General features: G+C 40.6%; 1 protein-coding gene across 12 annotated transcripts in view; it reads left to right on the top strand.

Annotated features, from left to right (window-relative positions):
* The window catches only part of LTBP1 (latent transforming growth factor beta binding protein 1), a 276190-nt gene that overhangs the window by 204266 nt on the left and 44817 nt on the right, over positions 1–27107 (top strand). For all 12 annotated transcript variants that reach the window (XM_077343424.1, XM_077343401.1, XM_077343391.1 and 9 more), the window contains 6 exons: positions 1633–1755; positions 6254–6379; positions 8496–8618; positions 9916–10041; positions 12048–12173; positions 24973–25116. In XM_077343424.1, the coding sequence (XP_077199539.1) occupies positions 1633–1755; positions 6254–6379; positions 8496–8618; positions 9916–10041; positions 12048–12173; positions 24973–25116 (768 nt within the window). The remainder of the gene's footprint in view (positions 1–1632; positions 1756–6253; positions 6380–8495; positions 8619–9915; positions 10042–12047; positions 12174–24972; positions 25117–27107) is intronic.

Genomic DNA, 27107 nt, shown 5'->3' with positions numbered 1-27107 from the left:
TGGTGGCAACCATGATACACCTAGCCTTTTTGAAAACAGTGTTATAATTTTACTGCATATGCACAAAAAAAGGAGGTTCCATTGCTGACAAAGTACATGACACATTTAGCTTGTTTCATATTTATTGAAAAACTGTTATGAATTGGTTCAGAATCCAGTTCAGAATCCAGCTCAGAATTGCCAGCCATTTTCTTAGTTAGCCGATAGGGAGCAATAGGGGGCCTTTGAAATGGCAGCTACCATGCATCCAAACTTTTCTACAGTGTTATGATGTTATAGCAATATGGTATATGAGCACACAAAAAAATAGATTCCGTCATTGACAAAGTACTTGACAATCCATTTAGCACACTTCGTAATTATTGAATAACACTGTTATGAATTGGTATATCCAGTGCAATGATCGCCAGTTATTTTTTTCAGTGGTCATTAAGGAGGAGTAGGGGGCCTTTAAAATGGCAGCATCCATGTTGTTCCCCACAATACATCCAGCCTTCCTTTAACAGTGTTATGATGTTATAATGTTACTGCACATTCAGCTAAAAAGAGGTCCATGTGTCACTGATGAAATACATGACAAAAGGGTCCCACAACCCCTTTTCAAAGGAAGTGAGGAACACATGGGGAGGGTCAAATCTGAATTAAAGAAAATTAATTTAGACACAGTGCACAATTTTATACTTTAGGAAATACTTGTATCTTTCTGTACTAATCCATAATGTATGCTGGTTATAGAATTCACAGCCCCAGGGCCAGTTGCTGTGGTCATATGGTTGCTGTGGTCAGGAGGCTGCACGTGGCTGCTGTGACCTTGGAGCATCTGGGTGGGCCATCAGCCTCTCCCACAGCCGACTAATTGCAGGCCACATGAGCTCCGGCATTGTTGGGCTGTTGGAGTGTGAGCCTGAGCAAGCATTAATTGCCACTGTCCCTCTCCATTTAAAGCCTGACTGCACATAAAGCTGCTGCAGTCCTCTTTCAGGCACCCCTCTCTCCCTTTATTTTGTTATTGTGTGGTTGCTTTCCTTGTTATTTGTGCTTTTCACAGCTTGATAACAGTTTCAGGCATTGGGCCAGATCCATCTGGGGAGTGGCTGTGCCTGAATGCTCACCTCCCCAGGTCAAGACCTTTTTAAGAGGACTTGGGGACTGAGCTCAGGGGCAGTAGCTAGGCTTCACTCCCAGGTGGCAAGAGCTCCACCAATAGGCTTGTGCCTTTGTGAGACCATGTGCTTGGCACTCCAGGGTCCCTTAACAGGCAGGCTTGGGATGGGTTCACTGGCTGACAGGCAGCTCAAGCAGTGTTTGGACGCTTATGCTGCACCAATGTCCGATCTGCTGTAATCAATAAAGCTGTGGCTTAATTTACTGCAATTCTGATTCTCTATATTTTGTTCATTACTCCTTTCCCCCTCTCCCTTTTGGCTGCCCTGCCCCTAGAGCCACAAAACAATTTCCAAAGGGACCAGATGTGGCAGTGTAGGAGCACAGTAAAGTGTAAAGGTGGGCAACTTCCTATGGGACTGTGCTTTTAGATGTGAATAAAAACTGTTGACAGATTCCACTGAAAAGCTTTGAGCATTGTTACACATAAGGATTCATGAACTTTAAAATATATCCTTGTATTCACAGATATAAATGAATGTCAGTACAGCAGTCTCTGCACAAATGGGCAATGTGAAAATCTTGAGGGCTCTTTCAGATGTCTGTGCAGCCAAGGCTATCAGCTCTCCCAAACAGGAGATCAGTGTGAAGGTAGGAATGTGATGACTATGCCCTATATTATGTATCTATTTACCAAGATTTTTTTTAAAAAATCAGTATAATAAACATGGAATTTCAAAGTATGGGAATTGTGTTCCTCACTAACAGTTGAATCCACTGACTTCAGGGTAACTGAGTTAGGCTTCTGCTGTATTATAGAAATTTCCTAAACCATTTGTAACATGGAGTTGTTCAGGGGGCATTCTTATAAATGGAATTCTTCAGGGGGTTGTTCTTAAAGAATATAGCATAGCTGTAATGTCTGTGGAGAAATTAGGCAATTTAGTTACATTGTTTTTTGAAATTTGTTTTCTAATTCCTTGATTAGATTTTGTTTTGTTGTCCTTATTATCTTGTTCTGTTGTTGCTGTTATTTAAATATCGCAGTCCACCTTGAACTTAAGTAAGAAGTATGGACTATAAATTGAAGTAAATGTATTTTTTAAAAGAAACATAAGACTGATATAAAAGAGGACTGAAATTTTCTTGAGCAGGTGAGCCATTGCTATTCCTTTGTACTACAGTCTTCAGGATAATGCATAAGAAAGGAGTCCCCAGTATGGCACCTATGGCAGGTGCCCGCAAGTTTCCTGGCAACCACAAAATGTTTTTAGGGAGTGGGTGGGGCCAGGTAGGACTTTGGGGGTTTTATATAGAATCATAGAATTATAGAGTTGGAAGGGACCTCCAGGGTCATCTAGTTCAACCCCCTGCAGAATGCAGGAAATGGCTACAAGATCCAAGCACCTACACAATCCCTTCTGTCCACCCACTTACAATCTGCCTAAGTTCACAGAATTAGCATTTCTGTCAAATCTAGCCTCTGCTTAAAAACTTCCAAAGAAGAAGAACCCAACCACCTCCCAAGGAAGCCTGTTCCACTGAGGAATCATTCTAACTGTCAGGAACTTCTTCTGGATGTTTAGCCAAAAAACCTTTTGAATTAATTTCATCCCATTGTTTCTGGTATGACCCTTTGGAGGCAATGGAAAACAACTCTGTTCCATCCTCTGTGTGATGGCCCTTCAAGTACTTGAAGATGGATATCCTATCACCTCTTAGTCACCTTCTCTTCTCTTCAGGCTAAACAGACCAAGCTCCCTCAACCTTTCCTCATACCTCTTGGTCATCAAAACCCTCACCATTTTCATTGCCCTCCTCTAAATACTCTCCAGTTTGTCTACATCCTTCAATTGTGGTGCCAAAAAATGATCACAGTACTCTAAATGAGGTCTAACCAGAGCACAGTAAATCGGTATCATCATCTTGTGTGATCTGGACACTATACTCCTTTTGATAGCCCAAAATCCCATTTGCTTTTTTAGTCTCCCAAGTCACACTGCTGACTCGTGTTCAATGTATGGTCTACTAATACCCCTAGATCCTTTGCGCACATATTACTGCCAAGACAGGTCTCCCCCATACTATAATGATGCATTTGATTTTTCCTACCTAAATGCTGTAGACAGTGGCCTTATTTAAAGTGCTTTACCTATGCAAGTAATGGAATGATATTCTAAATGCACAGTAGGACTTGATTTTTACTGTCAAGTTCCTGTATCCCTGTTTTTATGATCTTTCAATGTAAAGCTTTCTTGACATGTTTTTAATCTGGGCTTTAATTATGTAACAGTTTATTTACAGCTTCCCTGCTGGCAGGTGTTTTATCATTTTGACCTTGGTAGCCTTCTTTCACTGATATGAACAATGCTCTTAGGAATGCATGTAATGTCTGAAAGTTATTGCATACTTTTGAAGGGAAACTTGGCCTAGGAAACTGGGGGCATGGTATGTTGATGAGCACGTCAAGATTTGAATTGGGGGGGGGGGGAGAAGGATTGTGAGGGATGCATAAAAGTATGCTTGTAGTTTCGTTTGTCAGTTTCATCAAGGAAAACCCTTCAGTTCATCATTTTCTTCAACAGATTTCTTTTTTACAATCAATCTGCTTATTGGAAACTCAACAGGGTCATTACAAAGGTTCATGTTAAGAGACAAGCAAGAAGCATGTGTTTTTCCTTTTGTATAACTGCAGTACATGCCTGCAGAATCAATACAGATACTGCCAGATAAGGGTTTATTAGCTAGCTCAATATGTATACTTTGTAAATCTGCAAAAGAAAAATAAATTAAACAATATATTTACTTTAAAAAAACATCCAATTAAATAGCTTCCGCCTGAAATGTTGAATACTGTCAGATGAAGGGAGCTGTGACTCTCAAAATCTTATACTCCCAAAATCTTTTGGTTTCTAATATGCTGCTGGGCATGAATCTAGCTGTTCGGAAATCCTAGTTGTGCATAACCTCACTTCCTGACATTTTATGGTTGGCTCCTCCCATGGCTGTCATTTTTAATTGGTTCTGCCTCTCATTGCAGCCATCTGGTACTTAGTTCTACCTCCAGTGGCAGCAATTTTATGGTTGCACCCATCACCCTACATCAGTATTCTTAACATTACCACAGTTTAGAAATAGGTGGGAACCCTGGCATAAGGTACTGCATCAGAAGGTCTACCTTTCCTTCAAATGACTTTGAAAAAGAACACATAGTTCTAAAAGAGGGTGAAAGGTCAGGAAAGGGTAGCCAGCTAACCAAAATTTTTTATGTATATTGACATACCTTAAAGAATTGAGTTGTTGCTGACTGGGAGGCCTTAAAAATTTAGCAGACCAAGAAGAATGTTGGATTTATAGAGAGGATTTGTTCTATTTATGTAGAATTAGATAAGATATCTGTGATGGGAGACTTCTCCCATCAACAGCTGTAGAGATAGGGCTTGAAAAGGCTTTTCTTCTGAGAAGTGGCTGCTCTTTCTTTGAAAATACTACAGCTATGCAAAGAACATCCTAAATAAAATAAACACTTTTTAAAGTAATTAAGCAATCAGTTAAAATAAATGCAGTTAGTGAGAAAGAAAGGAAGACCATTTTCACAGGTTTAAACTCCTCTGACTAAAGAGGAGAAAACTTGAAAAATCTGTGTTATGGAGAAAACACAGGCCCCAGGTGGAAGGAAAGACATCACTAGAAACTCTGAGGCCTCAACATCTCTCCCTGCCATGAGGAGAGATAAAGATTACCTTAGAGACTGCCCTAAGTTCTGGTAATGGCCAATCAGGGCAAATTGCCAGACAGAAAATCCATGAAAAGTTATGTAACACCATCTCCTCTCTTTGAGTGGGGCAAGGTGGGAGGCAAAGGCATGGGCATCCTTCTTGTTTACCTCAGTCCAGCTGCCCAGCAGCAGGACAAAGCTCTGCCGTTTGGGATAGTTAGTGTTGCCTTAGGTTACCAGAGACAGAAATCATCAACAAGAGGATGTGGTAGCCCCATGCACTCTGTATAGGGTATAGGAGTGCAATACTAGTCACTTTGCACTTTCTATTTCCCTACTGGATTTGATTTAGGAGACACTGGCCAAGTCTTGGAGCCAAAGTGATAGTGGAAAAGAAGGCATGAAGGGAGGCCTAGACTTTGTTTACATCTTTGCTGTCTAAAGCAAATTCCAAGCAACACTCCAGTTTGTTCCTTAGGAGTCTGATTTCCTTAGCAGAGTAGTTAGACATGGAGGTCTATCTATAGCATTTCCTAGTTTTGGAGAGTGCCTCCAGACAAATTTCTAGCTGAATGTGAGATGGTGTTTCGAACAATGAGGATGTCTCTTTCTTGTTGTGCATTATCTGCTACTAGTAATTAAGCCCACTGTAAAAAAATACAGCGGGTGCTAGCCGTTCCCAACTGCGTGTCAGCGCTGCCAGGCGGGTGGGAAAGGCTGGGCTCACAATTGGTCCCTTGCCAACGGACTGACAATCAGAGGGCCCAATCAGCAGGCGCGAAGCGCCTGCCGATCAGTCCGGGGGAAGGGGCCAATATGCACCCTTCCTCATCCCGGACAGGGCCCGCCCTCGGGTCCCTTACTCTTTTATTCTTTCCGCTCCACAGGAGCGGTTAAAGATGGACATAGATTAGGCCATGCTCCTTCTTGAATCAATAGCACTATCCTGTAGTAACATTTAGCCTTTATATGTGTAACAAGAGGAGGGGATGTTCTCTCAAGTGAACTGTCATCTGTTCCAAACCTTTAATCTTGACTCCTGCCTCTGTCTCCCACTCCTGGCATGTACTAACAGAATATACTTGAGACCCAAAGGGTGCCCAGTGTTCTAATTCATCCTTTAGAAGGAGTTAGAGCTTAGTCAGAGTTGGCCACTTCAGAAACCATGAAGTGACCAACTCAGTGAATTATCTAACTGTAGTGAATCATCCAACTGTTTCATGGATGATTCACTACAGACTTATACCAGACTGCTCTGCTTATTGAGTAAGTAGCACTATCTTGTACGTGTGTTTTGCAATAAATCTTAAAAGGTGCTTTCCTTGTGAAATTCAGTCTTTAGACTTATTTTTTAAAATAAATATATGTAAATATGTGTTTTATATAACTGATTTCTTTGATTTGTCTAGAATAAACATTATTTATTTACAGATGTGGATGAATGTCTACTGCAGCAGCAGCTCTGTGCAAATGGACAATGCAGAAACATAGCTGGATCCTACAGATGTCTCTGTGGCCAAGGCTACCAATTGTCAGCTACAAAAGACTATTGTGAAGGTATAAGTATACCTTCCAATGTGAACAGGTTTCCCATGATAGTTCAATTTTTACACTGTTTTCCACATTTGCAAAATGAATATAATTATTGTCATAGTTACATTTAGACTCAGGGCAGATTTCAATATGTACAATATTATAATTGTACATAGCTTCTACTACAAGTTAAGTGTGATTATGCAAATATCAAAAATAAGAAAAAAATTATAGGAGCTCAGATTCCCTTAGAAACCGAAACGTGAGTAAAATTTCTAAGGGGTCTCATTTGAAGTGGAACAGCCATACATATTTTTTGTAATAAATGCAGGCACATGATTTTTTATGCATTAAATGTTCAACTTTTTCATACACTCAGGAAAACAAAGCAATTCCTCCTGATAGGTCATTCAGTACAGTTGTGACTGATCCCAGCCCCACACTCTAGTTTAGTATTTTTAGTGATCCACAATAGTACACAATATTGCCTCCACCCATTTGGTATATCATATAGTGAAAAATGTAGTTGGTATCTTATAATTTTATTTCTTTAGAAGCTGTGCACATTCTTCCTAATAGACAAATAATTATTATTGTTATTTCTATTTATTGACCACCCCTCTCTAACAGCAGGCTCGGGGTGGCTAACATCAATAAGCACTCAGACATAGCAAGAATAAAACCTAGGAACAAGTAACTATTAAAATTATAAAACTCAGTACCCAATTAAAATCAGTGGCCAGTTCATTAAACTTGAATTGGAATTCGACCAGTAGCCACTGCAGCTGCTAGAGGTCAGGTCAAATATGGGTTCTCCATGGGTCCTTGTAAAGACCCGGGCAGCCACATTCTGGACCAGCTGTAACTTCCAGATCAAGGTTAGGGGTAGATCTACATAGAACAAGTTACAGTAGTCTAGCCTGGAGATGACTGTCACATGGATTACAATGACTAGGTGTTTGAGGTCCAAATACGGTGCCAGTAGCTTCACTTGGCATAGGTGCAAAAACACTTGCCGAGCTAACTTTGGAATCTACACCTCTGTAGTAAAGGAGGTGTTGGAGATCACTCCCAAATTTTGGACAGGACCCTTATCTTGGTCCTTGCTTTCCACCCTAGGCCAACACATTTAACTCCTGAGATCATTGGTGCTGGGAGTGATCTGTAGAAGGAAGCCTCCCGGACCGTAGTCCAGGACTGGTGATGGACCAAATAACCTGGAGGGGCAAACTCTTCCATGGTGACTATTTCACCCTCTCTCACCCTGTTCTTGGTCTCGCAAGCCAGGTCTACTTTATGTTCTGCCAAATATGACTGCAGTATGGAGGTATTATTATTTATAGACCTAGCACAATACCAGTGTGAGAGTTTGGTTTAGACCCTTAGATCTTCCCCCTCTAGTGATGTGAAGAATGTTAGAGAGGGTTCAAGCATGAACATATCTTGGGCCCTTTCATTTCAGTATCATTCTCCCACCACCATACCACCCATATCCCCTGATAATAGGATCCCCAGACCCTCTCTGCTCCCCCCATTCTTGTCCCCTCCCAGCTAATACCAGCTTTTCTTACCTGATTTTACCATTTCTTCACCCTCTGTAGTTCTATCATCCCATCAACCAATCCAGTTTAATAGTCCAGATTGAGGCCTACTAATCCACTGAGTTTAATAAGAAGTATTTTATTATTAAGTGACTTTTACTACAATGTACCTAAGTACTTTCGGTTTTATTGTTACTTAGTCTGCTGCTCAGTTTTTGTTCCAGTTTTACTTTTCCAGGAAAACATTATTATTATGTTTAGAAATTTTATCTCTGTACCTGATGGTATGTTTGGACCTGGAACTGCAGTCATTGTCTTTTTTTCCTTATCATTTACAAAATGTGGAGCTTCGTTTAATGAATGACGGAATAAATAATGGCAGTGATTTGTCTCTAAATTAATTTGTACTGTAGTCGTACCTTTTAGTTTGTAAGTTTATATTTCTAGGATTGGTGAATAACCAGAGGACTGAAGAAGATTAGGGCTATTATTTGAATGAGTATCTCAGTTCCAGGTAGAGAAGGGTTATTTATTCTATTTTATCTTAGTCTAGTCAGTCTCAAAGTATTTCTAATTGTTTGCTGATGGCCCCATTTCAGATATTAATGAATGCCAAGAAGACAATAATATTTGTCGTGGAGGGAACTGCATTAATACCAGAGGTTCATATGAATGTACTTGTCCAAGTGGCTTCCATCTATTACCCTCCAGAGGCTGTCAAGGTACTGGATTTTTAAATCATCAGTGGGTGCCAGAAGGATGAAGCTGCTCTAGCCTTTTAATAGTTTTATTTCAGGAAAAAACTGAACCTGCTATCCTAAATGGTTCAGTTGCATCATAATAGAAGTCAACCCTACCATGCCGATAATAAAGGCACACAAAGTCTCTTTGATTAAAAACTCTCTGTCAAAGGTTTTCAAAAGCACATATCAATTATTATGTGCTGGGGAAGGAGGTTTTTTAGGATAGGCATAGGCAGGTTGATTTTCTTTGTTGACATACTTGATGTGGTGCCAACCTTTAGGAACAGATTAGACTTTAATGCAGGCTTAGATTTCTGTGCATATATCATCTTTATTTATTTGACCTCATCCATGCCACATGTTTTTTCACAAATGCTGTACTTAACAATATTGATGTAAATATAAAGATGAAAACTCCTAATAATATATAGATTTATTTGAAAAATACAGAACTCATGAACCCATAACCTTTAAATCCCTAAACGGTCCTTGACCAACCTACCTACAGGATCATATTTTTCCTTACAATCCCCTAAGAGCATTAAGATCTATGGATCAACATCTCTTCAGGGTCCCTGGCTGGAAGAAGGTGAAATTGGCCTCGGTCTGGTGGAATATGCTTCCAGGGCCAGTCTGGTGGAATATGCTTCCAGGAGATATCAGGGCCCTGCGAGACCTAAATCAATTCCACAGGGCCTATAAGATGGAACTATTCCACTAGGCTTACAGTCAATGCCCAAAGTAAAACAACATTCACCAATAAGGCTGGCCTCACTGCCAGAGGAGAGGAAAGATCAGCTCCTTATTATACACCCTCTGTCTGGAGGTCTTAAACTGGGAGAATTCAGGAATGTAATGTCTTGGGGTGTATGTTTATACATTGTATGTTTATACATTGTTACCTACCCTGAGCATTATGGAAGGGTGGGTTAAAAACTAAGATTGTTATTGTTATTGTTGTTAACAACATATGATAATCTTCCTGCATTTTTTTTATAGAATAATAGAGTTGGAAGGTACATCCTGGGTCATCTAGTCCAATCCTCCCCCAAGCGACCTCAATTCCATGCCCAGATGATGTCCCCCAAAACCAGAATCCCTGATTAGTCTTGACTGGAAAAAATTTACCTCCCAAAGCCAAAGTGGCAATCAGCATTTCACTGGCATGCAAGAAAGGGCCTCAAGAGCCAAACAACAACACAGTCTTTTCTGCCCACCCATTTACAATCTGCCTAAGTTCACAGAATCTTTAATCCTGTGTTTCTCTTCTTCACAGACATCAATGAATGTGCAGGAACCAATCTCTGTTTACCCCATGGGGAATGTTTAAATACAGAAGGCTCTTTCCATTGTGTTTGTGAACAAGGTTTTACAATTTCTGGAGATGGTCAGACGTGTGAAGGTAAGAGTTAAATAAATGATAAAACAAGAAATTTAACTCTCTACTCAAGTATTCCTCACATGTTGGATAATGCCCTTTCAATGTCCTTTTGCAGCTCCTGTGCAAAACAGGAAAATCTATTTCTAAAATACATTGAAAGTGCATTATCCAATGTGTGCAGAAAGGGCTTAAGGGGTGATGGCTGACTGAAGTCTTAATCAATTTACAGTTGTACAAATTGTACAAATAATATACAAAAATATCTTTGCAAAATATAGATGAAATCTATCCAGTAATCATGCTATGTGTAGAAATTTCCAATATTTTTGTATTATTCAGAAGAAATTGAGAATTTTACTTCTTGGTATTACATGCAACTGAAAAATAGTTCATGAGCTTATTGGTTAAAGACTCATTGATAGTAAATATGCAGTCAATTATACAGTAGTCTTACTGTAAATGCAAGATTGCTAATAACCTTTGGTACCTCATCATAGTATATGTGCACTGTATGTTTTATTTTTCTGCAAATGTTTTGTGATGTAAAAATAACCTCAATTATAAATATATAGCACATAAGTATAAACTAATTACATTTCCATAAATAAAATGCAACTTATTTCTGGCTATTATACACATATAGAATCTACAGCTTGATTTTAAAAGGGCTCAAAATTAAAATAATAACTTATCTCACTCATCATACCCAGTAATAAATTGCAGCCTTAGTCCACAAGGGCCTTTATATAATTTCTTAATCTGCTGTGTTGACAGAAGTAAATGTTTTGCTGTCCAAGAGAGGACAGTAATTTGGACAGATGAACATCTGCACAATGTAAGTCTTTGAGTTTCCTCTGAAGGAAAGAATGAGGTCATTCTAGTGCTGTTCAGCCTTCCCTTTCAGTGTTCAGAACCATGGCACCACCACCTCCTTGTCAACACTCTCATAGGTAGGGGATTCATAGGAGAGAATCAAGAACAAAACATGAAGAACAAGGGGGGAAATTGAGTCATTTTTGTTCAGGCAGTAAAACCATAGACTTGTAACCATTTGATTTAATAGCATTTTATGACAGTGCATGGAATTTCATCTAGAGCTGTGATGTGTTATGGTCATATTTTGTTTATGGACTTGTAGAAAAATCTAGTCTCCAGTTAATACATTCTTTCTAAAAGCAAAAAAGGTACCACATTGCTTTCATACAGTAAATATTTCAGTAATGCCCCATTTCCATTTGGAACTGAAGGAATACGTTTCTTCGTTTCTTGTGCAGCCATCACAGACATAAGTAACTTTTTAAAATTGTAAGTAATTTTTGTTAAGAGCACTAGACAGTAAAACAATGCATATTATGACCCAAGAACAACATTGTTATACATCATCTTTACCTATTAAGTATATATAGACAAAATATTGCAGTCAAAGTACACTAGTATATGTAGTCTTGTTTTCATAGTCTGCGTTCAGTTTTTGCAGGTTCCATTTTGTTTCATTTTCATGAGATGACATTTCTCTATGTTTGATGTTCCTCATGAAACTAGATGTTGGACACCATGCCTTGGATCCCATGCCCAGCTTGTCTCTGGTTGCTGAAGAGACTTTCCTCCACTGTGGCACTCAGCTCCTTTATTGCTAACACTTCTGCATCCATAAAGTCTCTTGAAAAACATTGCTGTGGACTGCCACAAGAGAGGAAAGTCTCTGCAGCAGCGAGAGAGAAGCCCAAGAGGGACAATGTCATAGAATCCAAGTCCTTTTCTTTTAGTGTCTAATCTTTCTAAAGGGAAAATAAACTTGTCATAGGTATGTGTGGCGTGACTTCATATTTCTTATTTCACTTTTCTAAATATATTGTTTTGTTTATTGTCAGCCTTGGTTAGTATTTGGATGGGAGAGGCTGGGGGAGGCAGGCAAGGGCGAGTCACCTCTGGATATCCCTTGCCTTGAAATCCATGTGGGCTCACCATAAGTTCGGTTGTGACTTGACAGTCCCCCACAATTTATATTATGCCTGTCCTGTTTTCAGATGAAGATGAATGTGCCAACAATACTGTATGCGGCAGTCATGGGTTCTGTGAAAATTCGGCTGGCTCCTATCGCTGCCTTTGTTACCAGGGTTATCAATATCTGCAGGATGGTCAAGGGTGTGTGGGTGAGTAAAATTTTTCATTAATACCTCTACCCTTTCCTCCCTGAACAACGACTCTGGTGAATCCATTCCTTGTTACTTTTATTACATGCAATCTGCTCAAAATGAAATAAGTTTCAAACTTTACTGCGTGGAAATCCTATATAGCTATTTAATAAGAGCATGTTAGAATTGAATGTGAACCAGTGTCAAAGAGGCCCAGCCAATTCTTTCATCTTTTTAAAACCTACTGTTTCTGAATATGTCAGACCATTCACAAATCTTGAGTTGAAATGGACTGAATTTAATACTTTAGCTTATTTAAATGCAACATCTGTTTAGTCTCTTAGCTGAGTAACCAGAATTTTTCAGAATCTACAGGAAATATAGTCTGGCATGTGGTACAGCCACCTCCTTTGGCAGAGTGTTTGAACAGATTTCAATCCTCTCGCTAGTCCCCAGGAAAGATACCTATTGTGATAATTTCATAAATATGTCAGTGCTGGTTTTTTGGCTTATGATTCCCAGATATACTGTGAAGCAGGATGCAAGTTCTGTATCCATAGTGTAACAAAAATATGTAGTGTCTTCTGAATGGTACAAGTAATTATTGTAAATTGCAAAAAGGAATAAAAGGGGTTCATTGAAAAACTCATTTGGAACATTTACTGATAACCTTGAATGGAACAGAAAGTTTCATTAAAAAGTACAAGCAAGTGTTTATGATATATGTTTCAAAATGTATGATCCAGATCTGCAGGTCTCCCTTAAATTTTGCAGCCCATATGTGGAGACAGATGCATGTGGTGCTGGGCTGAAAATTATCCATATATTCAGACATATCTACAAAGCAAGCACCTTACAAGTATTACCTAACATCTGTTCCAAATTGGGAGGCATGAGATTTAAATTGATCCAGAGTTCTTTTCTTCTAGAGGCTATACCTAAACATTCCTGAGTTCTTCAACTGCTGAATAAACAAAATGGAAAGGGCTGTCCTTTATTTATTTTATTTTATATTTTATTTTTAATTGGTTTTATAAACCGCTGTTCCTTAGTGGGCTCATAGTGGTTTACAATAATAAAAAGATAAAACACCATAAAATCCCATAACAATCCTTATTATATACTATTGCAACTACTAGGCAGCAGGTGAAAGAAAAAAGAAAAGAAAATCTAATAAGTGTCTCACCCCCTCATCCACCCAGGGTCCAACCTTCCCACCATTCTAGTGATTGGAGTGAGGTATCAGATTGGTCAGATGTTACCAGAGGGGGATCCTACATATAATAGATATAATATCGGGACCCAGCCCTGGCCTCAATGTGGAAGAGCTCTGTCTTGCAGGCCCTGTGGAAAGCTGACAACTCCGGCAGGACCCTTAGCTCTTCCAGGAGCTCATTCCACCAGGTTGGGGCCAGGACTGAAAAGGCCCTGGCCCAGGTCAAGGTCAGGTGAACATCCCGAGGGCCTGGGACTACCAGTAACTTCATACCCGCATAGCGAAGAGCCCTGCGGGGGGCATAAGCAACCAAGCAGTCCCGCAGATAAGCAGGACCCAGACCGTGTGTAGCCTTGAAGGTCAATAACAAAACCTTGAACTTGACCTGGAAACAGACTGGTAGCCAGTGCAGATGTCAGAGCACTGGCTGAATATGGGCCCTCAATGACTTGAATTTGTAGAACCATAAGTAAAGTTTTGCTAGCAAAAGTTATTTTTGCTGCCACCTCTTCCTTGCTGCAGCTTCTGTAGCCAATGCCAGATCAAGCTATTTTGCCACCTTAAGAAAGATATAATCTAGCCCTCCTCATTAGTTCTTGAACCATACAACATGGGTTTGTGTGTCAATTTAACCAGAGATCCTTTAATTTTTTCATTTTATTATAACAAAAGTGCTGTAAGGTACTTTCAACTTTTATTGCAATCCTGGTACATAAAGGCCTTGAATTTGAAGGATTATCTCCTTCCATATGTCCCTGTGCACCAATTAGCCATCTGCTGGCTATCCTACCACTTTAAGATGGCCCATCTGGCATCAACCAGATCTCAGGCCTTTTCTATTGTGGCTTTTGCTCTCTTGAATGAGCCACCTGAGAGGGAGGCCCTCTCCTTAGAGATCTTCAGGAGGTTCTTCAAGAACAACCTATTTGAGAGGGTTTGATTAGCAGGCATCTTTTTAAGTAGGGGAGGAACTTGGGCCTTATTATCTTAAGTTTTAGCTGGAAATGTTTTAACTATTATTTGTTGTAAGCTGTCATGAACCAAGAGGAAAGGTGGTATATAAACGTTTTAAATAATTAAATAAATTTAAAAGACATCAACACGTAAATACAAAAAGAAATCTAAGGTCAGATTTGGCCATGGCTAAGCTATATACTTTGAATTAGCACTTAGGCTGCTATATCATGGGCCTCCCAACTAGTTCTGGGGATCCTTTGTGGTAGAACAGAAATTCCAAAGTTTACCCCCACTTTACCCCCACTTCCAGCTTTTTAGCTGCCACCCTCTGCCTTTAAGCCAAGATATGGAGGGTCTTAGGTTAGTTTTTATTATCTACAATTCTCAAAAAAAATGGCAAACTGACTGCAAAACTAAAAGGAGTTTCAAAAGCAGTTTTTATATGGCATAGGGAACATTGGTTCAAGAAACAGTAAAAAAAAAAAAAGCATATTGGGCTAGTCTACAGTGAACTCACTATGTAATGTCAAGCAGTACTTTGGCATCAGGCCACTTTCCTGATGATATACAAGTATATCTGTTGAACACTGTTCTTGACTCTGATTAATCAAAATCAGAGAAACAATATGAGTTTATTATGGAAGTATAGAAGCTAGCCTATAAAACAATTATTTGAGTTTTGCATCCCTTAGATGGAATTTAAATAGAGGAAGAAGCAAGCAATAGTCCAATCAGCTGTCCAAATCACCTATCTTCACACTCATCTAATGTGTGTGGTTTTATTTAATAAAAGCATGTCATTTAATAAAATAATAGAACAAGAATATAATAGTGATATTTCTGTTTGCCAGATATAAAGTCATACACATAGTTTAAAGTGACCGAATTCCAGGTTTTGTTTATATGTTAAACTATGCTTTCTTATTGAATTTGATATAATTGCAGATTAATAAAAGTTTGTGATTCAGCGTCTTGGCGCTGATGTGCTAGGGTAGGGATTAGGCAGGCTGCCAGACCAGAGGGGTGAAGCCTCAGTGCTCATGGCCTTGACTTGGCTCGGCTCTGGAGGGGCCGCACCAAAACAGCAAAGCTGTTACCATTTCCTATGTTGGATCTCTGCTGTCTTCAGAAAAGCACCATAAGCTAAGTTTAGCTGTTGTATGACCTTATAGTCTATCAAGAGATTCCTTAATAAGTTGAAGTTGGTCCTTAAATATAAAAACTGTCCCTTGATAAAGCTGTACGGCTAAATACATCAGGACTTGTGTGAAATAAGAATAAAAGAATTACTGAAGAGAGACAACTCCAATTTAGATATTTTATTGCCATATTGGTTTCCCAGTGTGTCTGTATTTTTCTATATTTGTTTCTTCACTGGGACCCACCCCTCCCAGTTCATTATTTTTGTCTTCAGAAAAGAGACATGAAGGCTTTTCCAACAGAAAATCTTTCTGGCAAAGGTGCTCTCCCATCTGGTGGTCCAAGCAATCACTTGTCTGCCCTGGACAAAGAACCAGCCTCGCCTGTGCCCTCCAAAAAGTTAGTCCTGATGGCAGGGTGAACTTGAGAATAACACTGGATATTGAAAGGGAGATGATATAGCTAAAAAGAGCAGTAAAATCGTGGTCTCTTAAAAGTTATTTCTAAGGGTTTTATCAGTTTTTTTCCTACCATACAACAAGTTGTAGCAGTTACATTTTTCGGAATCTCGGTTGAATGCAAAACTTATACTGATCCATAATTGCCACATCTGTTCCATGATCACACCACAAAGATATCAAATTTAATGCTGAATTCAGCACCCAGGGAATCTCAACATTAGATTTGTAAATCAAGTTTTTAAACCCTATCCAGGCAGTACAAAGACTTTATCATTGTATTACCTATTCATGGAAGGAAATCATTCCATTCAGGTGTGTTTAGCTATTTAATCTGGTAACAGGCATTTCTTTGTAACTGCTGTTATCAAAGTTGTTTCTTGAGGTGACTGGGATGCCTTAAAATAAGCACAAATCATATTTTTCAGGGCTGGGGCCATGCTGTCTGCCTCAGCTAAAGTCAGGAAAGTGCATGTGACCAAGGAATCCAGGAAAGCTCTTTCAAAAAGTGTTTGTGCAAAACTGCTATCATTCTACAGAATACTGTTATGAAATAAAGTTGGCTTATTGTACAAAGAAGCAGACAAAAATAACATCAAAACAGTAAAAGAAAATTTTAAAAGCAAGTGAATGCTGTGACAAATGGGCTGGGTGGGCCAGTGGGCCAAGAACCACGAGGGCACTGGCCAGATAATGGGGCCAGCCAGTGAACCTGGCGGGTTAAATCCTGGGGCCAGCCAGAGACGTGCATATCAGGAGGGTGTGGAGCAAGGCTGGAGTGAGGCTGAATCATTCTATTGACAGCTCTAAGTAGGGAGAGTTTGCCACTAGACGTGAGAGGGCTTGGGTGGCTTGTGGAACAACAGGAATGAGGGCAGAGGGAGGAGCCAATTGCTGGGGTGGGATTTAAGGCTGTGATATATATGGCACACCTGAGAGTGGAGAAAAAGGGAATCACTGACCATAGTAGCAGCTGAGTGGACTTGACCACAGTCTGTCAGGATAATAAAGGACATTGCTGAGAATACTATTCAGGTCTGGTCTCGTGATTGCCCTGGTGGAATCTTGATCCCTCCTGAGCCTCTTGCAGCCCATCATCCTACAATTAAGCTGTGTGACACCCAGACGTGGAACAGATGCCTCTCATAACTGCTTTGCTTAGGTAGAAATTCTAAGCAGCGGGCAAGTTTACAAGTGTCTGAAATCCTATGTTCATTTTAAAAAGTTGGAATCTAGTGTTTCCCCACCCTCCTTTTGGAACAGTTCCATCCAAGGCACGGGCGGCTTGCACAAGCATTTGTTAGTGAGTGCGAAAGAGAGCTCTTTTTCCTAAACATTAAAACATTCCACTGCACTAACATAACTATAGTTTCAGTCCTTTGATCATTAGAGCAGTGCCAGTCATGCACTAGAACAAAGCATCCTCTTCTAAGTAAAAAAAAAGAAAGAAAGAAAAGGCCAATTAAACTGGCAATTTCAGGAAGGATTGCATTTCTGCAAGGGTACTGCATGTCTTTCAAGGGTAGTCTGACCAGTTCTCCACAGGAAATGTTGATGAACAAAGAGACTGCCTCTATGTGACAGAGTTAAATATATTAAATTCAATTTCTTTCTCTGAACATGTGAATCCTTTGAATACATGAAACCCCGTTTTAAAAGAACCATTACTCTACCTAAATTCAGCTTGTATCCCAAAAAGCTACCGCCATAGCTCTGAATTTTTTCAAAAAGTTCACCAAAAATCTAAAAAAATAAAAAAAAACTGCTCACCCTCTACTTTAACAACAGACCAGATTAAGGACTACAACAAAGGCTTGCTGAAAAAGAGAGGCCTTAGACCATTTTCAAAATCTCCTCAGAGAAAGCACCCTTTGCAGTCCCTCCAGAAGGCAGTTCAGCAGGGTGGGAACTGCTATGGAAAATGCTGTTGATCAAATTGAAACCAAATGTACATCTTAAAAGGAAATCAGAAGAAGGTGTTGAGCCATTCTAAGGCAGAATGCCAAAACACATATACCCAGTAAGACTGAATGTTTTTGCAAGAATTTGTTCTCAAAATGGAATTTTGTACACTGTAAAATGGCAATTGTCATGTGAAGCAGATTTGGAATAAAGACATACAATGCCTGTTGAAGTCAGTGAGTGAGGGCCAAACTATATACAAAGCTGCAGCTCTGTGTCTTGAACTCATAATATGGAGTTTTGATCCCACAAAGCTGACAGGAAGAGAGGGATGGATTTGGCCACCCATATCATTTCCCTTTTTGAAAATGGCCTCTGGGCTGGTTTTAACTATTGTTTTAAATATGTAGTACAGTACTCGTTTCTGTCTTTTTCACTTGAAGTGAGGAGGACATTCTGAGATGTCTGGGTACTGTCCTCTCCGTGTTTCCTGGAGGCAGGAAATAGGTTGTTCATCATCAGTCTTCTGCCTGCCTGTCATCGGAGAGGTTTTATAACTAAAATGTATCTAGGGGGAGCTGTATGCCAGAACCAAAGCCCCCAGCAAGCATGTGCTTCTGACAGCAGTACTCCCACCTTCAGTTTTTCGTTTGCCACCGAAAGAACAGGTTGTTCTTTTGAGCTCTCTCTGTTCTTTGTTGGTATTTGGATTTGGTTATGATTATGGTCCAGAAGGCTTTATTTTAAAAGTACATCAGGTGATGTTCTAAGATGACCCAGACTGATAAACATGATCATTGCCTTTTGCCGCATGTAAGATGGGCCAAAAATGTATCCCCAAGGTGAGGAGAGATTGCCCTAGCAAACTCAACATAGCCTTGTGAGAGAAAAAGCTCAAGGTTTCTGAGCCCACTGCAAAGTTGGATCTCCAGAAATCTGCTGAAGTTCCAAAGTCTGATTCAACCCACTTGACTCCACCATACAGGGTCAACATCTCAACAAATCCAATCAAGCTCAAGGTCACCCCATTCTAAGATGGCATCCTTGGAACTGTCAGCTAAGAAAGCTAGAACTAAGAACAAGGATAAACGTAAACAGGCTGTCTAGCAATTAGTTCCAATTGCTGTGCCAGAACTGATGTAACCTTTCATGGAAAAATCTACAACATACAAATCTGAAATCACTTTGGTACCAGAGGGTGAAGTTGAATCGGATATCACACTGAGACAGTTGTTCCATCTGTTGGAACTGGAGCATATGCAACCACTGATATTCTGGGTTTGGGGGCTCCTGGGAAGACAATGTATTCAAGCAAAGGGAATTTGAATATTATTCCCAGACTACCTAGCCCCCCCCCCCTTGGTTGACATGCCATATAGGACAAAGTCTCATAGACCTATCATCAAACAGAATGGGCAGTGGAATCCAAGGGGTCAGAGGCATCAGATCCAAGCCTGGACAAACTGTTCAGTGAGCAATCTTCACAGAATCATAGAGTTGGAAGGGGCCATACAGGCCATCTAGTCCAACCCCCTATCCTACTGAAAGATACTGCTTATCCTACTGAAGATGTAAGGATGTATGGAGAACAGATGGTAAGAATGGTAAAACCATTAAATTACCACTACTGAGCATAAGATGAAAGATAAAATTTTAAGCCAGCTATATTCCAACTCTCCAAAAATCATCATCTTTCCCATACTAGAGGGCTTAGAAGAACTAAGACATCTGGCAAAGATCTGCTTCCATTCAAACAACATCAAGGAGGGTTGGACATTTTTATGAAGTTAAAAAAAGGCCTATAACTACCTTTCTACCTACCCTCCTCCTTCGTCATTGGTTACAGAAGAGATGCAGCCCAAGGGATAGCAGGAATACCATCCTGCCCCCACGTAAGGAAGAAAATTAGAGGGCCTGGACAGGAAGCTCTACTCTTCTGCAGCTCTATTATTCAACATTGCAAACTATCAAACAATAGTGGCCAAATACTAATTATTACTTTGGGAGTGTATAATCCTGTTTATTGTTGCCAGCAGATAAGAGGCCATTGGTGAAGGTTTTCCAAACTGAAGCTATACAGCTGTCGAAACAGTAAATGCTAGCAAGCACTCTGTGGATACTGCCTTGCATGCTGGGTGAAATTGGGTCAGTCACAGTTGTCTCAGTTGTCTCAGCTTCACATGGTGTCTGTTGTGGGGAGAGGAAGAGAAGGTGATTGTAAGCTATTTTGAGACTCCTTTGGGTAGTAAAAAGCAGGGTAGAATCATAGAATCATAGAGTTGGCCATACAGGCCTTCTAGTCCAATCCCCTGCTCAACGCAGGATCGGCTGTCCCAGCTGCACTGTCTCCAGACTGGAGGCTGGATCAGGTTCAAAGTTTTGGTGCTAACTGTTAAAACCCTAAATGGTCTAGGACGCTCATGTCTACAGGACCATCTCTTCCAGTGCTCCTCCCAAAGAGTGTTAAGATATAGCAGTCAAAACTTGCTCAGGTGAAATTGGCCTCACCCATTTCAGCCCTGACTCTGGCATGGTGGAATACTCTACCTGATGAGATCAGGGCCCTGTGAGACCTTAATCAGTTCCATGGGGCCTTTAAAGCCAGAGCTGTTCCACCAGGCCTATGGTGAGGCCTAGAAAAATATCAGGATGCTGGACTCCCTGCTTGAAAGTCCACCCCAAACAATTTCTCTTATATGGTCCCTCACAGTTCTATTACCATCTAGCTTCCATAAAGAGGAGGGGTTTGATGGTTGAATAAATGGGATTGATTTAAATTTTAATTATAAATTTTAAAGCCTATATAATAATTGTTGTATATTTTAAATTCTTGTAAGCTACCCTACGTTTCTACAGAAGAGTGGGGTACCAATGTAAAAATGGACAAATAATATATGGAAGCACCTGCCAAATAATATTTGGCAGGAGAGGAATGGGAAGGCGACTGTAAGCCTCTTTGAGCCTCCTTCAGGTAGGGAAAAGCGGCATATAAGAACCAACTCTTCTTCTTCTTCTTCTTCTTCTTCTTCTTCTAAACCATTTTTCAAATAAGGGTATTCTAAAAGCACCTAAACAATTTTTCAAATAAGGGTATTCAAGGTCTTCTGCTTATACTTCCTTCTAGAAAGATGTCTTGCAGAACCAGAAGATGGGTTTCTAGCTGTAGCCATCAAATCTGGGGATAGATTAGCCTCTTACTTACTTACAGTGGATTTTTGATATTGTAAAGGATGGTTACAGAGTAGAATTCACTTCTCCTCTTCCTACAGAGAGTGTATGAACCCATCACCCAAGCTCTCTTCTCTTGAATCTCTCATTGACAACAATAGAGAAGGTGCCAGAATTCCAATTTTCTGTTGGGTTTTTTTTTTTCATGTATGGTTACTGTTGACAAAAATGATGGGGTGAGGTCCATTTTGGATTTACTACGTGTAAATGTTTGCAGGTTTCTCTTGTTCTTGCGATTATTAAAGCCTAACAACTGGACAATTGTAATTGACTTAAAAGATGCATACTTTCATATTCTATTCATCCTGCATATAGGAGGTTTTTAAGATTCAGGTGTAGTTTTGCGGTTTTCCACTGTGCTGTGCTCCCTTTTTGTTTGCCTACAGTCCCCCAGGATATTCACATGGACGTATTATGCATGGCGGCAGCCACACCGGGTTTCCGCTGTTCCCCCGGCATATGCTAGCCGCCCCAACGCAACGTGGGGCCGGAAGCACTGGGAGTGCTCCATGGTGGCTGCAGTAGTGGCAGGGGGGGAGTGGGTGCATGAGACCCCCACTGCACGATGGTGGGGAGCAGCATGCTGCTCTCCCACTATGGTAAGCGTAAGGGGATGCCCCTGTCAGCTCTGTGGAGCAGCGGAGCTTGCAGGGGCGAGAGGCGTAGATCCGATGATGCCGTAGATCCGAGGAGGAATGGGGCCCAAAGGCCCCGCTCCTCCGATTATGCACTGGGCTAGCCCGACCCAGCACTAGCCGGTGCCCATGGCAGACCCAGGAACGCAGGCCTTCCAAAGGCCTGGGTCAGGCCAGGGTTCGAGTGTGCCCGGGATGGTGGCAACATCAGGCATAATTGGGGATTTTACCCGAAGCCCTGTTGTCCCCATCTTGGGCATTCCAGCCCATGCATAATCAGTCATAGTGTTTAGCCACTATTGTTGCTCATTTAAGGTTAAAGGGATGCAACATCTTCCCAAAGCTTGATGATTGGCTCCTAGGGACTGATTCTGCATAGCAGTTGGTAGAGTACAATAGCCTCCAGGGAGAGTTCAGGTTTGATTTTTTGAACCCGGTCTTTGGTCATTTTTGACAATCCATGGTATCTGTAAAATATTCTTCTAACACCACATTTCAAATAGATCAATCTTCTTATGGTCAGCTTTTTTATTGTCCAGATTTCATACTCATACATAGTAAATATAAATTATCTTGATTTTTGTCGCTAGCAACACGTTCTTCCACTTATGGATCTTTTTTGGTTTCTTCATAAATGTCCTTCCTGGCCTCAACTCCTTCTGATTTCCTCATTGCCGTCTCCCCTTTGGTTGATGATTGAGCCAAGGAATAGAAAGTATTTAACAATTTCAATTTCTTCCTCATCAACCTTAAAGTAAGTGCCCCCACTCCTCCATTGTTTGCAGTGGAAGGGGGGAAGGGTGTTTAAAGGGATCATGGTCCCTTTAAATGGCTTCTCCAAGCCGCGACTTGAGCTTGGAATGAACTCCAAAGGCTGGCTATTTGTTTGTTTGAATATAAATAATTTTATTTTCATACCACCCTGTTGCTTAATAATTTACCTTCTTTTTAGTGACAAGTCCAAACTTGTATACAGTATAAAGAAACAGAAAACATTAATTTAATATTAAGAGTTATGACAGTTCAAGCAGGATTAATACACATGCACAGACTTGGTCAGGCTATTTTCCATAGCCATAGCAGAGGTTACTTAGATATGTATTTCAATATTTCTTTATTATTTACATTTATAGACCACCCCTATGAAATCAATCATCACAGGGCAATTTATATCCATTGGTATTAGAATAGATTAGTATAAATACAGTTAAAATAAGATTAAATCAACAATTCATTATTAATAGTTACCAAACCTGTCTGTCAGATCTATGAGGCTAGGCCAGTCAGATTAAATATATAGTTGTGTCCTTCTAATTTGAAGGTGAAATGAGCAGGGATGGAGTGCAGTGGATGCCCATTGATGTTCAGATTATATGATTGCCCAAACTGGCCTCAAATGGCATCTTGCAGACTCTGCGGAACTGTATCAGTTCCAACAGGGCCCTGATGTCCCCTGGGAACTCAGATCTGGTCCTTTCCTCTTCAGCTTCTAGATCTGGTCCTTTCCTCTTCAGCCACAGAACCTACAACTTTGAGGGGTCCAGATTCATGTGGTTGACCATCCATCAGGAGATAGAGTTGCATATTGGTGACATCCAAGTGCATAGCTCTGGATCAGTCGGGCAAGAGGGTGCATAAAGATGTTAAATGATGTTGGGGAGAGAACCACCCCCTGCAGAACCCCACACTGGAGCTGGCAGAGTTGCAAGTGATTTTCCCCAATTGTGACCCTTTGTCCTCAGCCCCAAGGAGATAACTCACTGATGGGATATCCCCTGTATCTCCATGTCAATGAGGCAGTGAGCAAGAAGCCCATGTTCTATCATGTCAAACACTGCCATAAGATCTAGTAATATGAGCAGTGCTGACCCACCTCGGTCCAGCTGTCTCTGGAGAGCAACCTTCAGAGCAATCAGGGCCATCTCCACCCTGTGGCCAGGACAGAAGCCCAACTGGAATGGATCAAAGATTGAAGTTTCTTTCAGATATATTAGCAGCTGGTCTACAACCACTCACTCAACCACCATCCCCAGGAATGTAAGATGTGACAAGGGATGGTAGCTGGCTGGGTCACGGACCATCACCTCCTTCAAACCCTCTGGAAAGATCCCTATACACTCCTGAACATGAGGCTGTGATTTTCCCAGAAAATATTTTCTTGGGGTCCTTCTTTGAGGGGGTATAGCTGAGACCCCATAAATCCAATCCTCACTAAACATGGAGGGTAGGTAGAAGAGAGTTAGTCAGAGGTTCCCTGCAAGTCTCTAGCACATGGTGAGGCTTTCAACCACCTCACAAACCTCACTGTTTAACTTGACTTTTAAAGCTTTTTAGTGGTTCATGGCTCATGAACTGGCCATACTACAAACCAAAATGGACCACATTTTCCCTGTTTGTGTCCATTTCTGCTAAGTAGTGCTTTTACAGAGATGCAGAGAACACCCAAGAATGAATAGTATCACATAGACATTTAATCTAATGGATTCCAGCTTACTTTACACTAATGCTCCATAACAATGAATATTATGGACAAATAAGTGTAATGCAAGCACATAATTAATATAGTTGATACGAATATGGCAGAGTGTATTCCATCTTTTGTGTTGTCACACAAGTGGTTTCCAGTTCCATTCAAAGTGTAACTTTTCAACCATTGCCTGCATTTTGTGTGTTTTTAAGTATCTTTATCTTAGGTCTACATAATTAGATGTATTTTCTTTTTCAAAAATCCTAAATTAGCGATCCCCAACCTGTGGGCTGCGGACCACATGTGGTCCGTCGACTAATTGGAGGTGGGCCACAAAGGATGCCTTCTCCCCCCCCCAGCCCTTTAGTTCACCCCCCCCCCGGCCCTTTACAACACACTTTGGGTGTCATTGTCTCCCATCACTCCCACATGGGACTATCTCGTTGCAGAGAAACAAGCTCAGGGTTCCCATTGATTTGTCATTGTCATGAGTTAAAATTTCCATGAAAATAGAATGTTCCTTATGTTCATTGTTGTGGCGCGTCTGTATCTTATTTTGAAGGGATGTTTAAACATTACCATAGCGATCAGAGAGCGTTAGGGCAGTGGTTGAGAGTAGAGGAGTAAACTACCCCCCCACACCGGGTCTCAGTAAAATTGTCAAGCGTTGAGTGGTCCCTGGTGATAAAATGGTTGGGGACCACTGTCCTAAATGATAGTTTTCAGCTAAAAATACTGGTATGTGGGCTTCAGGGACAGTAAACCCCTGTTGTTAATTAAAATTTCTGAATCGCTACTGTGCTTCATTTTCCAGATGTGAATGAATGTGAAATGCTAAGCGGGGTGTGTGGAGAAGCCCTGTGTGAAAATGTAGAAGGCTCCTTCCTGTGTCTGTGTTCTGATGAAAATCAAGAGTACGACCCAATGACCGGACAGTGTCGCTTCCGTTCCTCACCAGGTAACATTCCACTGGCCTCAAATGCAGAAGCTGGATAACAGAACATATTTTAGTCTGTCAAAATGTGGAGAGAAGGGTGAACATGTAGTCATTGTGAAAATTAAGATAGTTTTAATGTATGTTAGTTTATTTACAGACTTATTTAGTCTCTGGTACATTTTGCTTGTTAGTATTTTGGGGGGAAATTGATTCATTTCTGTTACAAATTTGAATGTGATAGAATTTGATGCTCTTTCACTCCAGTTTTATGTATTAATTGGACCATTGCCAGTATATATATTACTGCAATTCACCTGCTATTTGTGTGTATTTAGACGTTTAAAAAATAGGTTCATTTCTAGTACCGATTCTGCATGGGTAGAAAAGGCCAGTCCGACGCCTGTTTGGCAGCACGGCTAATCTTCATTGTCACATGATTTTGGCCCATCCCCATCTTGGGCCTGGCCCATTTTAGGGCCTCCATTGCTCCGTGGGAAGGAAATGGCCTCAAAGAGAGCCATCAGGGGTTGCCACGAGCAACATCAGGGGTTATGCTGGGCTACTCCCAGCAGGGACACGAAGTACCCCATTTGGCTCTGTGGTGCTTCACAGTGCCATGGGGCCAAATGGGGCATTTTTTCTTTGCACAAAGATGGGATTGCATTGCTATGCAATCTCACCTTTGTGCATATAAAAGAAAAATCCCACTCCTCCATATGGCGGAACCTTTCCATTCTGGCTGTATCCATGGGGATGTAGAAATCTGGGGCAGACGGGGTCCACCACTGAAATTGGTCCCCCATGGGGATGCAGGAAGCGGTGGAGCATGCTGCTTCATCACAATGCATTGACGGCAAGCCAGAGCGACTGCCGCCATGTGAAATTGGTATAGGATACTTTGTCCACACTGACTTGGGAGTAAGTCTTTTTGAACTCAGTAGAATTTATTTCTGAGTAGACTTAGCTTAGAATTTCTCCATCACACTCTTTTATGTGATGTATAAAATCAATGCACAAAAATACAAAAATAAGCTCTAGAATTATAATGCATACTAAATAAAGGCCCAAAGAATCCTAACTACTTAAGGTCCTCTTACTGTTAGATTGACCCTATCAATTTTGCACCTCTCACTTCTCTTCCAAGAGCAGATCACTTTTGTATAGTTTAAGGAATACCTGTAAGGCAAAAAAGCAAGAGATCTGTGAGGAAAGAAGTGTCTCTGTAATGAAATACCTTCCTTCACATATGTCACATGCCTACAGATGTCACCATTCCATGATCCATACCAACAACACTAGCAATACATCTATTTTAATTGTTTAAGATACAACCCAGTTCCACAGTTACAAAGGAATACAGATGTATTATTCTATTTTTTCACAGAAGATGTATACTAAAAAGCAAACATCTTACAAAACAGTCTGTGTATTTAAGAAGCTAATAATGTGAAAGACATCATAACCATGTAGATCTACATCAGTCTTTGTACAGTTCTTTCTAAAAGTTTGTCTTTCTTCATTTTCAAACATTCATGACTAAACCTCAGTCACAGCTGTGTAAACAGTTCTTTAAAAACTTTTGGACAGATAATGTGAGGAGACATTTAAATATAAAATAGGATTACACACTCTCAACAATGAGTGTCAAATTCTATAGAGGTAGCTGCACCCATCTGATACAGCAAGTTCTATCCACGCTGCTTGGATGTTCTGCTCATTTGACTGCATTCTGTGATTATTTATATTTCTCATAACACTGTGTGTGACATGCATGACTGCTGTCTGTGACATTGCTTACCCTTCAGTCACCCTTTGTCAAAAATAATTTTTGTTCTTAACCTCTCTGTACGCACAGTGTATATACCTACTCTCTTATGTGACCACTTCATACATCTGACAAAGGGAGCTGCTACCGCACAGCTCATGCCACGCATTTTTAAGGTGGCACTAAACAAAGCAGTTTGTATCCCCTGCCTTGTAAACTAGTTTCTGAACGTCTTTCCTTGGAAAAT

Source organism: Paroedura picta, chromosome 1, assembly GCF_049243985.1.
Source record: "Paroedura picta isolate Pp20150507F chromosome 1, Ppicta_v3.0, whole genome shotgun sequence".
Taxonomy (NCBI): domain Eukaryota; kingdom Metazoa; phylum Chordata; class Lepidosauria; order Squamata; family Gekkonidae; genus Paroedura; species Paroedura picta.
The sequence above is the reverse complement of the archived record's forward strand: the minus strand, read 5'-3'. Positions and strand labels throughout refer to the sequence as shown.